This window comes from Paralichthys olivaceus, chromosome 12, assembly GCF_024713975.1.
Source record: "Paralichthys olivaceus isolate ysfri-2021 chromosome 12, ASM2471397v2, whole genome shotgun sequence".
Taxonomy (NCBI): domain Eukaryota; kingdom Metazoa; phylum Chordata; class Actinopteri; order Pleuronectiformes; family Paralichthyidae; genus Paralichthys; species Paralichthys olivaceus.
The window spans coordinates 13,910,659-13,926,481 of record NC_091104.1 but is presented as its reverse complement, the minus strand read 5'-3'; the positions used below and the strand labels follow the sequence as shown (position 1 = coordinate 13,926,481).

The 15,823-nt window shown below is 42.9% G+C and overlaps 1 protein-coding gene across 8 annotated transcripts in view; it reads left to right on the top strand.

The window, feature by feature from the left end:
* Positions 1-15,823, top strand: part of kidins220a (kinase D-interacting substrate 220a) — a 43,285-nt gene that overhangs the window by 16,909 nt on the left and 10,553 nt on the right. For all 8 annotated transcript variants that reach the window (XM_069536298.1, XM_069536297.1, XM_069536295.1 and 5 more), the window contains exons 22-24: positions 766-910; positions 1,078-1,240; positions 15,534-15,712. In XM_069536298.1, the coding sequence (XP_069392399.1) occupies positions 766-910; positions 1,078-1,240; positions 15,534-15,712 (487 nt within the window). The remainder of the gene's footprint in view (positions 1-765; positions 911-1,077; positions 1,241-15,533; positions 15,713-15,823) is intronic.

Genomic DNA, 15,823 nt, shown 5'->3' with positions numbered 1-15,823 from the left:
CAATAGCTCGCCTGTGTGTCATGAGTGTTCAGCTCTGGACTATGGCTCTTTGATTTTTATTTGCAGTCACACAGAATTACATGTTTTGCTCACGAGGACATGATATGGAATGGGCTGAGTGTGAGAAAAAAAGAAGAAAATATTACTTGGTTTTACTCACACCACTTCACATACAGTTTCTCTTTTTCCCAGAATGGAAAAGTGGTCTCAGACTTTAGCTCTGTACTTTAATTGTAGACCTTTGCTGGGTTATCTTGATGCACTAGAAGAATAAAACAGACCCAGCAATGTATAACTGGACGGCATCTATTAAAGTGCTATCAAACGTCGAGTTTGCTATCCATCTAATATTTTTATAGATGAGGTCTCATGATCACATGCCTTAAGATCACAAGTTGACCCTGAAATGATGCACACGTGTATACAATCTCAAAATTCAGCCAAGGTCAGGGAAATATTGTGGTATTTTCGTTTCAGTTTGTCATCAGAGATCAAATTTTAAGACTTCTTGAGAGTATGTTTCTGATAAAGGTTTCCTGTGGCTGCAGGTTTTTAGATCCTGGGCTCCTGTTTGTCTTTTCATGTTTTTATACCGGTTTTGTTGGTTCTCTGAAGAATTTCTCCCATTTTATTATATAACAGTACAATTCTGACTCATTCCCCAAATTTTTCAGCATCGAATTTCAGTGATTTGATGCTGAAAAACAGACAGTCATTTCCAATATTATGCTAACTAGACTAACTGTCCCCTTTGTACTCATCAAGGACACATACAGACGTCGCCAGATGCAGAGAACCATCACCAGACAGATGTCATTTGACCTCACCAAGCTGCTGGTGACTGAAGACTGGTTCAGTGACATTAGCCCACAGACCATGAGGAGGCTGCTCAACATTGTTTCTATCACAGGTAAGAAATAAATCACTCTCTACATTAGCACCAAAGTTGTTAAGCCTTCATTTATTCTAGCCTACAAGCATCCATAGCTGATTGGTTTGTGCTGTGGGTTTTTGTGTATTCACACACATATATACACACATGTAATATATATGTATATATTTTTTCTTTTTTGACAGGTCGTCTGTTGCGAGCCAATCAGATCATTTTCAACTGGGATCGGCTGGCGTCATGGATCAACCTGACAGAGGAGTGGCCTTACAGGACGTCATGGATCATTCTGTTCCTGGAGGAGACTGACGGAGTGTCTGACCAGGTCGCTCTCAAGACCATTTATGAGAGGTATACACACAAACACACCTACACACACACACACACACAGATAAAATAAGTTATTCGTAGCTAATCTGATCTACTAGATGTACAGGCTTCTTACAAACATCTGTGTATATTTTCTTTCTTTCTTTTATTGTGTCTCACTTTCCCTCCCTCTTTTTTTTGTCTTTCCATCCCTTGTCATTTGAACTTGGGCCACACATTTGACCAAATGAGAGCAGGTTTAACAAAAGATAAATTAGATTAATCGTCTGGCCAAGGGACCCAGCTTTTAACAATAAAACACTAAACGCTCACTAAGGAGATCAATAAACCAGAACACAACAACATAATCTGTGTTGGGGTTAATGAAATAACAACATTACTTGCCTTTTCTCTGTGAGATATGCAAGTTGTAAGTGAGATGCAAGTATTTTGACCATCAGGTGGCAGTAGAGGATTTTCTCTGGGCTCGGCATCAGTGCGCTGTGACTGCCAGTGCCTGTAAGTGCCACACTAATAGGCAACTTTTTTGTAATTGATAATGACGTCTGTATTATAGCAGTGACCTGATTCAAGAAAGGATAATTTCCTAAAAGCTGTACAAGAGAAAATAGAAGGACACCTTTATTTGAGCAGTAAAGGGAAATTATTTCTTTCTTTTCTTTTTCTCTCTGTATGAGTGTGTATGTGTGTGCGTGTACATGTGAGTGTTTATGCCTTTTGTATGTGTGTGGTCACGGACGCTGTTTGACGCGCTCAACACAGACAAGAGGAGGAGGGTCGACGCCGGCTGAAGCGCTGGGTTTGGGTGCTGTTGTGCATCAGTCGTTGGCCTTTAAAGGTTGCACTCTGTCACAATACACTAGCACCCACAGCTCCTACGGCAGGAAAGTGTCACAGACAGTTACTGTCAACCAGTCAGCCAGCTAGATCTAGTAGACAAACCTCCCTCCTCCCATCTCCCAGGCTAGCTGCTGTCTCATTAGCTGTTTGGTTTTCAGCGGACAATAGGCAATACCTTCCTCTTTTCTTCTATATGGCAGTTAAGTGTTACATGTGACTTGTATAGTATTCAGGAGTGACAGCTGTACAAGAATCATTTTATTCAGAAGGCTGTAGTTGTATTTTTTGCACATGAAGGATCTCTATATTTTGTAATGCTGGAAAAAATGTCACTACACTTCTTCATTCTATATCTTTACCATGTTTAAGTATAGTGGAAACCTCATATCCACACTTTAACCACAATTATTTTTGAAAATAAAACTGGCAGATCTAGCTACACACTAGATCTGGATACAAGTGCATTCACCACAGCATGGTATTGTGCTTACACTGTTCATTAGACTTAATATAGCCATCATCTTGTTTTTGACCAACAGTCCTGTCTTTCTTTATCTCCCTCCTCACTGGGTGTCTTTCCAAATGGCTGTTCTGTTTTCCGCAGTGGCCATCGCAGAAGCACCCTTAATGATGATGACAGGAAGCCTCAAACAGGCTAAATACAACGCCTTGCCTAGAGGCCTTATCTCATGAGCTAATCTTCAGCTGATAAGACTCTGGCCTGTCTGTATATCTTTTTCTGTCTCCGTGCTTGCTCTTTTCTTCCTCTTTCTTATGATATGAGGCTCTTTACATCCCCTTTTGTTTTTGCTCTGGATGAGTTATTCTGTCTTTCTGTCCCTAGAGCGATAGATGAGCACTTGACTGGCCTCTTAGAACCTCAGGCCCCTTCTTCTAACTGTCTGTCTGTTTGAGAAAGGGATAGCTATTTGTCTTTGCTTTCCTTTTCAGCAGTGTATATAAATACATGCACATACAGCATGTGTACACATATCGCTCATACTTCTGCTTGTGTTTTTCATCGATAATACTATTATTATAATAGTTATAATGAGCTTTTTTTGTTTGTTTAATTCTATAACTGACATGTTTCAGACGTCACACAGGTTCCTCGTGTTTTAGCATGCATACGTGTGTACGAGTTGTTTTTTTCACAGCAGAACTGCACATCCCCTGAGCGTTACTAAGTGAATATATTAGTGGTGAAGTGAACGTGGGGGTGAGTCAGCCCCTTATAGGTCAACTGTCGCCCTGCATCTCAGTCACAAGTCAGCGAGCTCTTCCTCTTCTCTCCTCTTTGTAAAGCTCACTAAAGCACAGCAGGCCATAGTAGTACACAGAGTATTAGAAAAATATAATATATTATAAACAATATGACTGTAGGTGCTTTCTTTTTGCCATTTTCCATCAATAAAAATAAAATGTGAAATTTCTTTTGACTAAACAATCTGAGCAGAGAAAAAATCAACCAAGCCCGACCCGAACCCAAAAAGCATTCTGTTCTTTGCGTGCAAACCTGCTCCGAGCCCATTGCAGTTATTTTAGCTGCACGCTGTCCCTTACTCACATATAGCTTGTTTTCCCAGACTACAGACATGTGCTGTGTAAAAACTCTGCCCAGCCAATTGACTTGAACCTGAATAACAATTCACATTTTTTGTCTGAACCTGGGTCAGGTATCCTCTCTCTAATTTAAATGCAGCTTATGTGCCAGGAGATGTTCTCAGTTTAGCCTGTTAAATTAAAACTAAATCACTGAACAACACAGAAATCTTGTGTGAATAACAGAGTGCGTCTTAGTGAGGAAGAAGACAGCCGCTCTATGTGGCATGTACCTGAACTCCTAGAAAAGGAGGAAAAAATAGAGACACTCACCCACCTTCCCTCATATCTCACAGAAACACACACGCTTTCAAAACAGCTAAAAGCCGTTTTTAGCTTGCCTGGCAATAACAAGCGTCCATGATGGGGTGCTGTGAGGTGTCATTGTAGGACACGGCGTGAAGAGAAATGTGTTGCGCTAATTCCCACAGAGGGAGCGGGCCAGTACAGCCTTCCTAATCTGATGGAGAATGTGTAATCGGTTAATAACCTCAGCAATTCTATCATGAATGGTAAGAGCGGGAGCTGCCCAGACTAACTCAAGATAGCAGGGGGAATGCATTGTGTAACAAAGATGGTACTGTCTGTTGGAGATACTGGCTCAAAACAGTGAAACTTACTCTCTCTCTCTCACACACACACACACACACACACACACACACAGAGTATAACTAAAGTGTTCTGTTAGCTCTGTAGGGGAATCTATAAATTACAGCTCGAGCATTGAGCCAGCGTCACAGAAGAAACTCAACAGGAAACAAAACAAGGAGCGTATTTGTGCTGACCGCCATATTTGTAGCTGTCAAATTAACAACGCCAAATCCAACCATTCAAATGCCGTTTTCTTTTTCTTTTTTTCATCCCTGGCAAATTGAATTTGGAGCCTGCAGCCTTGTGACTATCATTTCAGCTATATCATTTCTTCCCTCTCAGCGTTGTGTCTCTCAGGAGTCAGTTGTTCCTTGTTTTAGCTGCCATTAGAGACTTAACGACTGGAGCTAACCTAGCTCTCTCCTGCTTCATGGTTATTGCTTTAAAGCAGCCCTGCCATTTCCAAATACTCTTAATAGGCTTTTGTACGTTTATTTCCTTGATGTTGTTTAGAGTCATTACATTACACTCAGCCATTACTACGTGGAAGCTCCTCTGTGTAGTGACTTCAAGTGAGGGAGCAAGTTCACCTTCTGGATCTTGTTCAAGGACACTTCCTGGTTGTTGTTGTTGTGACCTTTATTTTTGTTTTTTTTAATAACTACTCACCTTTATTCTTTTAAATTCCATTAGCCTTCGTTGCATGGTTGTGAGTGTTGCTGGGGGATTGTAACTTTTTAAAAATTCAATTACAACCAAATTTCCTCACTTAAATTCCATGTCCCCTTCTAAGAAAACGAACTGATCCGATTTTCGTCAAACCTTACTGTAACAATTTGCTTTAATTTTTATGATCAGCTAGTTTAGAATTAGCCTCACTGCTTATACTTATCTATCTTGTATTTTACTGTTCATACAGTGTGTTCATTCTGTTACTGTGGCAGTGTCTCTGAGGTGTTTGTCTTTTTAGTGGTGATTGTTTTTTGACCTTGTTGCAGTTGTGGGGTTAACAGATTTGGACCCATTAATGAATGAGGGTGGGTTTAGTGAGCTCCACAGAGAGTTTATTCCTGGACGCCCAGATCCCGTTTTCAGCTCTCAAAAAAAAAAGTGTCACTGGTCCACTGAGCAGGTTCCTGCACTGCTCTGACATCTGGTGCCCTCTCTGTGCCAGGATGCCCCCAGCCGTACTCACAAGTGTGTTTCTGGCACTGCACCTGAATCTTCTGTTCATTACACACACACACACACAAATAACTGTATGCCATACACACACACACACACACACACGTTATTGCATCTATCTTAGTGAGGACATTTATTGGCATAATGCATTCCCTAGCCCCTTACCCTAACTGTAACCATCAAAACTAAATACCTAACTTAAACCTAATTATAACCCTAACTTTAAAACCAAGTCTTAACCCTCAAACAATCCATTAAAAGTGGGTCAAAAAAAGTGAGGACCGGCCAAAATGTCCTCACTTTGTAGGTTGTAGGCTCAAAATGGTCCTCACAAAGACGTCTGTATAAGAACACACCAACAGGGATTTGTGGTAAAACACATGCATGCTGTAACTAAAACAAACGTACATGCAAACAGTATTTGCCACTATAAGCATTTATGATTGAACATATGCATGCAAACACCTCAAATCACACATAAAGCGGATGCAAGTAACAAACACACACACACACACACACACACACACACACACACACACACACACACACACACACACACACACACACACAGACACCTAGCTCACACCAGTGCAAGAACATATGTCACCCCCAACTCCTCTGGGAATTAGTGTAATTAATCAGACCCTGAGATGCAGGCTGCGTTCAACAAACACACGTATGCACCGAACACACACAGCTCACGTTCACGCGGTGCAGGAAGCAGAAGGCAGCATAGAGGTAAGGCAGGTTACTGTTTAGAATTGCTGTTCTTTGCAGTGTTGCCGTTTAATCATCTACAAATCTTGCGGCACTGTATACTTTTTAATTCACAGTTTGTGAAGAATATCACTTTCTTATTCTTTTTTTCCCTTCATCGTCTCCTCTGTTTTGTTCACCTGACCCTGAATTTCCACTTCCAAACCTCCCTGCTTTCAGAAACATGACAAGCCAGGCACTTCTTGGACACTTCAGAACTTTTTTTTTTTTTTTGCACTAATCACACTCTGAGTGAATACGTAGCCAGGCAATTCAGTCTTAATTAGAGAGACTCTTATCCCAAGCACTGAAACATTAAGATGACACTCTCTTCATTCAGGATTACTTTAATTGGCACAATTATTGTAATTTGGTTGCTGGGATAAAAGCGCTGTTCTAAAGCTCATGTGGGTGATTCCCTTTATGTGGAATCCTTTAATAAGCTCTTATATCTGTCTGCATAGAAAAAGAATGGAGGGATCCTATTCTTTTCTTATGATGAATACTTTTGAACTTTCCCTGCTCTCAAATGAAAAGTCTTTATTCTTTGCCACGCGGCCTATTATTCATGTGAATCCCCATCAAATTCATGACACATTCTATAATGTGCACACACTGCAAATGCTAAAAAAATGTTTCTCTCTCTTTCTGGGTCCTTGAGATGCTTTCAGACATGATCTGAGGGTAAAGTCCAGAGAAATAGCTATGGCGTTTACCCGCAGTTTTTCTTTCACATATGCACAATGCAGTGGGAGGTTCTCTGCACAACAACATCAAATCCTCCACATTATTCAGGCGAGAGGTGGTTCAGCCGAGTGCAGCTGACAGGGACAGGAAGTCACATATTAACTCTGCTGTGTAGATCAAGTGATTTTCTTGAAAACAAACAGACACAGCTCTTATCACCACAAATTCTCTTGACATCTTTGGCAGTGTTTTTATGTGTGTGTCACCACTTTTTCATTTTTGCGTTTGTCGCTTGTTTGAAGTGTCATCAACACATTTACATTCACATGTAAGAAGGAGGAACTGCGGAGTTCAGTGCATGTCTGAAAGCAGCTTTAGGAAGCCCATTGCCCCTGTGCAAAATCCCTCATGGAGGTATTTTAGTGAACAGCGGAGCAAAAATGGCTATTCGATCACTCAGTGCGCCGCCATTTGCCAAGAGAACCAGAAGACGTGTGCGAATTTGTAAAGGCTGGTGTGAAGCCACCTAGGTCTCAGTAGAGCTCTGGCTCCGTCACTGATAGGATACCAGCATTGAGTCGACACACAAGAGTGTGCTGACGGACTACCTGACGGAGGAGCAGATAAATAACAGACAGAGTCAAAAAAAGAATGTATGGTTGGCATGAGATAAAGATGGAAAAGGGAGAGGGGTGGGATGAGATTAGAAAGGGCATAAAGAGAGAGAAAAAAGAGCCCAATCTCAGGAGGTAAAAAGAGATAAAGGAATCAGAACGTGTGAAAACTGTAGAGGATCAGACCAGATACCAGCAGGATTATTGCGAGACGAATTCGCCATTGGTGAGCTCAGGTCTCAGGTGTATTCATAGCCTCAGGTGATGCTGCTGCTCCAAGTGAGATAGCCCAGGTGGTGGACACATACAGATTGATGCACGTCCCCCTGGGTCCAACATGGCTGTTAACATTAATGAAACTGGTCCTCTGCTGATTCCAGCTTTTTGTGTACGTATGTGTGTGTGTTTGTGATAGTCTGTGTATTAAAATGTATAACCACCAAAATAATTCCCCCCCCAAAGTAGAGTCAAAGCATCCCCATTGCCCCATGGAGGCTGGCTCCAGTATAGACCATAAACCTGCCTCCTCAATGTTAGTGGATGGGACATGGGTCAAACTAAAGAGTAAATGTTCAGTTGAAATACATTAACCTCAAGATGTCCGTTTTCATCCCACTGATGCATGTTCCAGCTTTCTTCCAGTTAGTTAGGTTTTAATTAGCTCTTTGCTACGGCAGGATTGACAACTAAAACTGACTGATGGGACCTCACAACTGCAGTGGCATTCCCCAATTGTTACTGTTCAGAATGTGTCTCTTAATGTGCAAGATGGTAGCATGTTTTGGTATAATTTCTGGTTAGTGGGACGAAGTGGAGCCACGTTCGTATTTATATACAGTCTATGGCATGTGTGTGTGTGTCCGGCCTAAATTGTCGTTCCAGTCCTCAGGTGTTTGGCAGTGGTGACTCAGGCATGAATCAGCCTCAGCCAGCTCCACCAACACTCAACCCCTGCTGAGCTGCTTAAAATTTAAAAGAAGAAAAAAAACAAGTCAGCCGCTGTGTACAGGTGACATGGGAGGGTGTGTGTGTGTGCAAGGTGAGGTTTTGATTGTGTATACGTGTCTGTGTACAGTATTTGTGTGTGGAGGCACGTGAGGAAGGAAAGAACGTCATGCTGCATTCTTTGTCAGAAAATCCTTAAAGCCCTTTTCATTTCTGCCTGTAAGCCGAGGTTGAAGGATTAGCCTAATTGGTCTGAAACAAGAGAACTGCTCTGTTCTCTTTTCTGCACAAAGCATAAAGAATCATTTCAAATGTTATAAAAGCCTCGACTACACCTCTGACTGGCCTCAGCTCTAAAGTGACAAGGTCGTCCATCAGTAACGACAAGCTTTTGATTAACATTTAAACGTGACTCTGAGATGAAAGGGCTGACGTGAAGGGCTGAGAAGCAGATGTCTGCCTCGTACTTTGGTATTTCTCTGGTGTAGACCACCATTTCTGATCTCTTCCTTGCCCTGTCTCATTGTGCTGGACCTGCTGGAAGGTGTTGGAGGGGACTAATTATAAATAGCAGCCCAGGGTTGCAAGGGGGTCAACGATGACCTTTAAGTAGACAGTGAGATCCGACACTTGGCTGCCACACACATGCATAAATACACACTGACACAAACACACATCCGGTCCTTAACTGATATTAACATCCTGGCCCTCTAAAAGTCAATGAAGGTCAGGTCCTGTGTGTGTGTGTGTGTGTGTGTGTGTGTGTGTGTGTGTGTGTGTGTGTGTGTGTGTGTGTGTGTGTGTGTGTGTGTGTGTGTGTGTGTGTGTGTGTGTGTGTGTGTGTGTGTGTGTGTGTGTGTGTGTGTGTGTGTGTGTGTGTGTGTGTGTGTGTGTGTGTGTGTGTGTGTGTGTGTGTGTGTGTGTGTGTGTAAACCACTCTGAAATGGCAAAGAACGACTAGGCAAGCGAGTCAGCCCAAAGAAGGCGAATTGAAGATTAAGCCTTTATTGGGAGGGATCACTAGTGTCCTTTTCTACCCCATCTTTGCTTTAAAGCAGCTCTTGATAAGGCACTCATGCTGCCAGCCGCTGCATAGCTTAAGGATTTAGTTATCAGATATGTGCCCCAGGTTCTGCAGAAAGTTTTTAATAATGAGAAGAGGTTTTTTACTCAGACACAGAGTGGACTTCAGGAGCTTTTGTAGAAATCAGTTTGACTGAACAACATTTTCTTCTCACTCCCTGTCCTTCTCTTTCTCTCCAACGCTCACACACTCATTCCTGCATCCCCCTCTCATCGTATTTCTGGTGCACACATCCCATTGTGTTAAGTCAAACAGAGGATTATCGGTTCAGCCTAAATCTTTATTTGTCACATTTATCAGTTACTGTATGGATTTGAGCTCAATACAGACTTATTCCAGATGTATTATCTGCTGCAGAGGAGCACATTTGTCTTTACTTTAGCAGTCCAGCCCACTTAACTTGGCATCATACTCAGCCTATCAGCTGGCCATTCCAGCTTTTAAAACACCACATGCGCTGATATGAACTTTGTGGTGAAATTAGTGTCACAATGAACAAACTCTGCCATGGCCCTGTGATGCTCCAAACTGTCCTCTTGTGCATAAATCACCACGCTGAGGTTTTAGTGTTTTACTGTTTGTCAAGAATGAGGCCTTAGTTACTCTGAGTGGAGGGTTCAGTTAAGGTTTTTGGGGTCTGGAACAAGAAGGCTCCGTTTCAGCGCTACACATGAGTTTAATCAACATTTCAGGGAACCACTGAATACTGAGCCCGTCTCATCGAGAGGCCGCTCGCTCCCAAGCTGCTTGGTTTTTATCAGTCTTGTGTGTTTCCTATTAGCCTGCTTGTCTCTGTGGTTTGCCTTGGGATGCACAGGTCCAGCTTAGTACATGAGAGTCTCAATTATTGGACTAAACTTTGCCACGAATGTGTATGGAAAGCAGACGCTGCCACAAGTCGTCAGTTGGCACTGCCAAGGCAAGGAGGCGAGAAAGAGAGAGGGATAGAGACTGAGGGGAAAGTAGAGACACAGGGTGTCCACATTACTTGAAGCATTTGATTAAAATCAAGGAAATATGTCTGGATTTTAAGGAGACAAAGAACATGGCGTCATCTAAAGTGAAAACATATTTTTGCTCTCCCCCTCTGCTTTTGGGGTGCTGGAGGTCTTGGCAGTTTCCATTGTAACAATTACCTCTCTCAGCATTGAAGCTGCATCCACGCGCCAGCATGCCGGTCTGTCGGCCTGTCCACTGTTTTCCCAGAGACGGCCTCTCTGGTTACATCCACGCGCTTGGCAGACACTGTGCCAGCAGCTCTGACATGACTCTGACCAGCAGAGGAATGTGCCGGACCTGGGCCTGGTTAACTTCTTCACCCACACATTGTTGTACTGGTCACAATAGTGTCTCCCACTGAAACTCTTTTGCTTCTTTCTCAAACACAATGTGCACAGACGTTTGTCTGTTCTGCAGATATCTCTCTCTGTCTTTGGGCCCCTTTATGGAAATGTTTGGCAGCAAGACCACCTCTTTGTGACAAGCGTGTGCATGTCGTCCGTAAGCACAGAGGGCAGCTGTAAAGCAAAGTCAAGTGGCACATTCATAGTTTCAGTGTCCAAAGAGAAGACGGAAGGGATAGAGCGATGAATTCTGCTCATTCCCGTCAGCTGCAGCGTGTGGGAGGTTGAGAGGAGAAGAAAGGCTATGCTCCAGTCAACTTTGGGACCTATTAGCATTTGGATAAGCTCAAAAAGCTCTCAGTGGCCACACCACACAGAGAGCAGTTGGACCTAAGCGCCTGTGCTGCCACAGCTATAAGCTGGTTCCTGTCAATGGAGCCATTGTGCAGGAATGGCTGCCGGGATGCCTGCCGGCCTTTATCTCGCTCATCCTCGGTCTGCTTGAAAGTGGCATGCCGGCTTCCTTGGCGCTCCAGCCCGTACATCCATCTTGTCATTTGGCTGATTGCTGATAAGAATGGCTTTGTTAATTTTGTCTGCATCATCTGTTCACTGTGAGGATGACTAAGTCTGAAGTGATTCGCGTCAATTGCGTAATGCCTAGGCCAACAACTCATCATTTGTTATCTGCAAAGATGACATTTACCGTGGTTAAACCTCACTGACAAACGGCTGTTGGCATTTAATGGGTACTGTTTGTTCTGCAGTTCAACATATTGGCTAGAAACAGTCTAATGATCCATAATTTGTCTTGTTCGTTAGTACACCAGGAATTCTGTCCCCTCTCTATCGCTTTCTCCATCCTTATTTCTATAACTGTAGCCAGAATTGAAGAGTGAGCTGTGCTGTGTGCCTGGCCTGCTTCTCCTGCAGACACCTCTGACCAGTCTGCTGGGAACGTCAGGAATGGACCTCTGACTCTCCACTTTCACTTTTTTTCCTCTTTCCATCTGTCTGGGTGTAATTTTGTGATGGATGCCCTTGATTTGTTCTCCTCACCGGCCCCTGGTTGTCTTTGGAAGTCACAGCCGTCTGTGATCTGTACTCCACGTTTTTCAAGAGCAAATATGAATGTCAGCGAAATATGAGGGGTTTTAGCTATTTTTTTCGTGTGGCATTGTTGCAGGATGGCATGTGTTTAGTGAAACATGTGCAGGCAGAATATTTTTGTAGCATTCAGGATTATCCAGAATCTGAAGTAGCCAATATTGATGTCGCTATAACTCAAGAATTCAGAGATTAACCAAACTGTGTGGATACACCACTGAGCCATTTTAGAAGGTCCTGTAAAAAGACTCAAGATTCCTAAGAAAGTCTTGGGAGGGTGATCTCTATATAGCAAAAGGAAGTGTGCTGCGTGTGTGTGTTTGTGTGTGTGTGAGTCACTGGCTCCTGTTGGTCTGTGTCTACAGACCCACAAATAAACAGCAGTAAGCCAGCTGGAAATTGGGAAAAATCACAGGCTTCTCTCAGTCTGTATATGGGTTAATACAGTTCATGGGAAAAGGAACCAAACACCCACACATATACACACATTGTGCATGTACTGGACAAACACATACACTCCACCCATCATCTGTGTCTTTTAATATCCCCATCCACACTGCCCAGGTGTCTCTTGTGGACATTACACATCACTGTTTTTGTGGATATTGTTTGGAATCATCTCCGGTGCCACTAATGCAGGTAACATCTGTGCCTTCAGCGTCCCGCTCATCCTCCCCAGCAGAGGTCACATGAGCGGGGTTCATCTGTGTGCCAACATGGAGCTTCCTTGACCTTTTGGGTCTTGTTAAAGGTTCTAATCGAAGAAAGCACTGAGAGGGCTTTGTCCACTGGAGCCCAGCTGTGTCTCTGTGTCCTCTCCTCTCACAGCCCATTCTCTCTTCTTTCAGTCCAAGTGTCTCTGTACCGGCAGTGTGGTGGGGGGAGCTGGGTTGGGGGTGACCCACCTGGACTGGTCAGCTGAGAAGTGAATCAGCAGGAGCATCACGCAGGATTAAGGAGAGGTGTATTGATGGAGCGCAGATGCAAAGATACAGATTTAGGGCATTTCTCAAAACAGGACTGTCACCAAGCCCACTCAGCCACAGAGTGTAACTCTGTCAGTGGTCACACCAGACTAAATATATAGATGGAGGATGCATCTCTACTTCCTCCCACTATCCAGAAATGAAGCAGAAATATCCCAGATGCAAAAACTTCCATTTAGGGCATTTGGAGCCAGAATATCTGCAGCAGCGATCAGGGGATCAAGAGCAGCTTTCATTAAGGTGTTGAGTGTAAATTAAGCAGCAAACTGTGGGCGGAGTGATCTCTCTGTAGCGGAAACAGAAACTGTCATATCTTTTCACATCCCTGTTTACTCCTAAATTAATGTACTCAGCTCCTTTGATGGTATTTCCTTTTTTGTGAAAATGTTTTTTTTTAATAATCTGCTAAAATTTCGCAAGAGTCCCTCTAAGTGCTCAACACCTTAGAGTCAAATGAACACTTGTACAGTTTTCTGGACCAGATCCTCAATACAATGTAGCCTTTAAGTTGTTAACATTTGTATGACAACATACATTTTAAATGTGTATCAAATGTAATTTGATACACATGGTGTTGCACATGGCCAGTGAGTTAGCACTGATGTAATATAACCCACTTTCACTGAGTGATGTTTGATTTGAGATGATACTTCAACATGCAAATAGAGTGGAAGAGGTTAGTAAGAGGGTGTAGGGTTTAGACTGAGAAAGGCCTCTGTCTTCACCACCTTAGTATTTGCAGGTACTTGTCTTTTTTGGATTTTGAATTTGCAAAATGAGCGTGATTCTTTGATAAAATTATAATATCTCCATATTTGAGTTACTCATAATCAAAACGCCTCCCTTGGTCACCACCTCCTTGTATATCTTGCCAGACTCCTGTAGCCACAAGGTCACAGGTTCGAGCCCTCCAACAGCAGATGTGTCCATCACCAGCCATCTGTCCTGTCAGAGTGTCCTTGAACAGACGACTGGACCCCTACCTGTTCCCTCACTGTAATCAGTGTGGGTAGGGGTATCAGCTAAAAGCCTAAAATGGAAATGATATAACAGCTGACAGGGGACATTTCAGCCACTGTGTTAACTGGAAAAGGTTAGCAGATAGTGTGGACTATTAGCTTACGACGTGCCGTGTCGAGTCTTCGCCAGATGCTGACCGCACACTGACTTTGCTAGCGTGCTGCAACTGTGGCACTAATCATCCAATCAAGTCACAGAAAGGCATGCCTGTATTCGCTCTCAAGAACAGATCGGGCCCAGGGAAAAACCCAACGCATGAGCCAGCGTTTCACAGCGCAGCCGACCAGCGCATACACGCGGACTGATGCGTGAGGAGGAGGGTGAGTCAGGGTTGATCTGAGAGGAGGGAAGGTTAAACAGGATGTAGGGAGAGAGAAAGCATCTACTGAGAAAATGATGGAGGGTTTGTATGAGAAATGGAGGCAGACATGAGAAAAATGTCCCGCTCCTTGTTGAACTCCCCTCATTCATCTGATAAGAGCAGCGCATTCTGGTGATGAATGGCTGGTGTCATAAGTCACTCATGGTTTCATATTGTCGTGTCTGAATGATAGGATTAAGGAGATGTACTGATCCCTTGGGGTGGTAATGTTAGCTTTCCTTGTAGCCATGGCCACATGTTACATTGTCCTTGGTTAAACTGACATCTCTTTTTAAACCTTGTGCAGCAGAAATGGAATTGAAATTTCCCACTTCTAACCCTTTGAGTGTTTGTATTCACGATTCATAATTTCAGAGACTCTGCTGCTGATACTCGTAAACTACAGCTTTAGCTTGATATCGTGCTGTCTTCAAGTTATTTTAAATGTTATAATGCATAAACTGAACACAGCAAGGTTCTGAATATAATACAACACCGTGTTTCTCTTTAGTATCGAAAGGAAAAACAGTATCGCACAATAACGGAACAATCTCCAAACACAGTGTTTACTTAAAGCCTGTGATAACAAACACCATGTCAACCATAGCAGCGCATCATGACGTGCTTCCGTCTGATTCTTGCTTAAATTACCCTGATTGTCATCTTCTCAGGTTTCCTCCTCTGCTGAGAAAAGATAACATCCCTCACTCTATCTGTCCCCAAACATCCCCCTTTTGCTATCTTACCTTCTCTAAATCCAGTTATCTCTCTGCTCTCATAATGATGATGACCGTTGCATATCTCTTCCATCTTAACAGTACTGCTTGCTATTTCTGCTTTTCTTTTTTCATTTGAAAGTAATGTGTTGCTTATACAGCTACAAAACTACCAGTCAGAACTTAGAGAAACCTAATATGTTGACATATTTGTGCCATATGTCAATAACGCTGCACCATTTATTGTATTGTCCTCTTTAACCTTTTACATAATTTGATTTTCCACATTCAAGCATTTACTTGTGTAACCTATTTTTATTCCCAATCAAATGAATTTGAAGATTCTTAATCCTAACAATTATTAATCAATAAATCATTAAAACTAGTATTTGAGAATCGTTTGGAAATGGAAATATCAAAACTATGTCTACATTAACGTTCTAAATGCTGCTTCCCTTTTCCTCTTTTCCTCTGAAGAATCTCTAAGAGCATCCCCACCACTAAGGATGTGGAGCCACTGCTGGAGATCGATGGAGACATCCGCAGCTTTGAGGTCTTCCTCTCCTCCAGGACGCCTCTCCTCACTGCCAAAGAAGTGGAGATGTTCCTGCCCTGCACTGTCAACCTGGACCCCAAACTCAGGGAGATCATAGCAGGTTTGTACACACTCGTAGCGTAAAGTGCAGATGCATGAAAACCAGCGGACTTTGGAATGGTGTTGCAAAGTGTTGCAACATCCAGTTGCTCAGTTGTAGAGATGGTTTTAA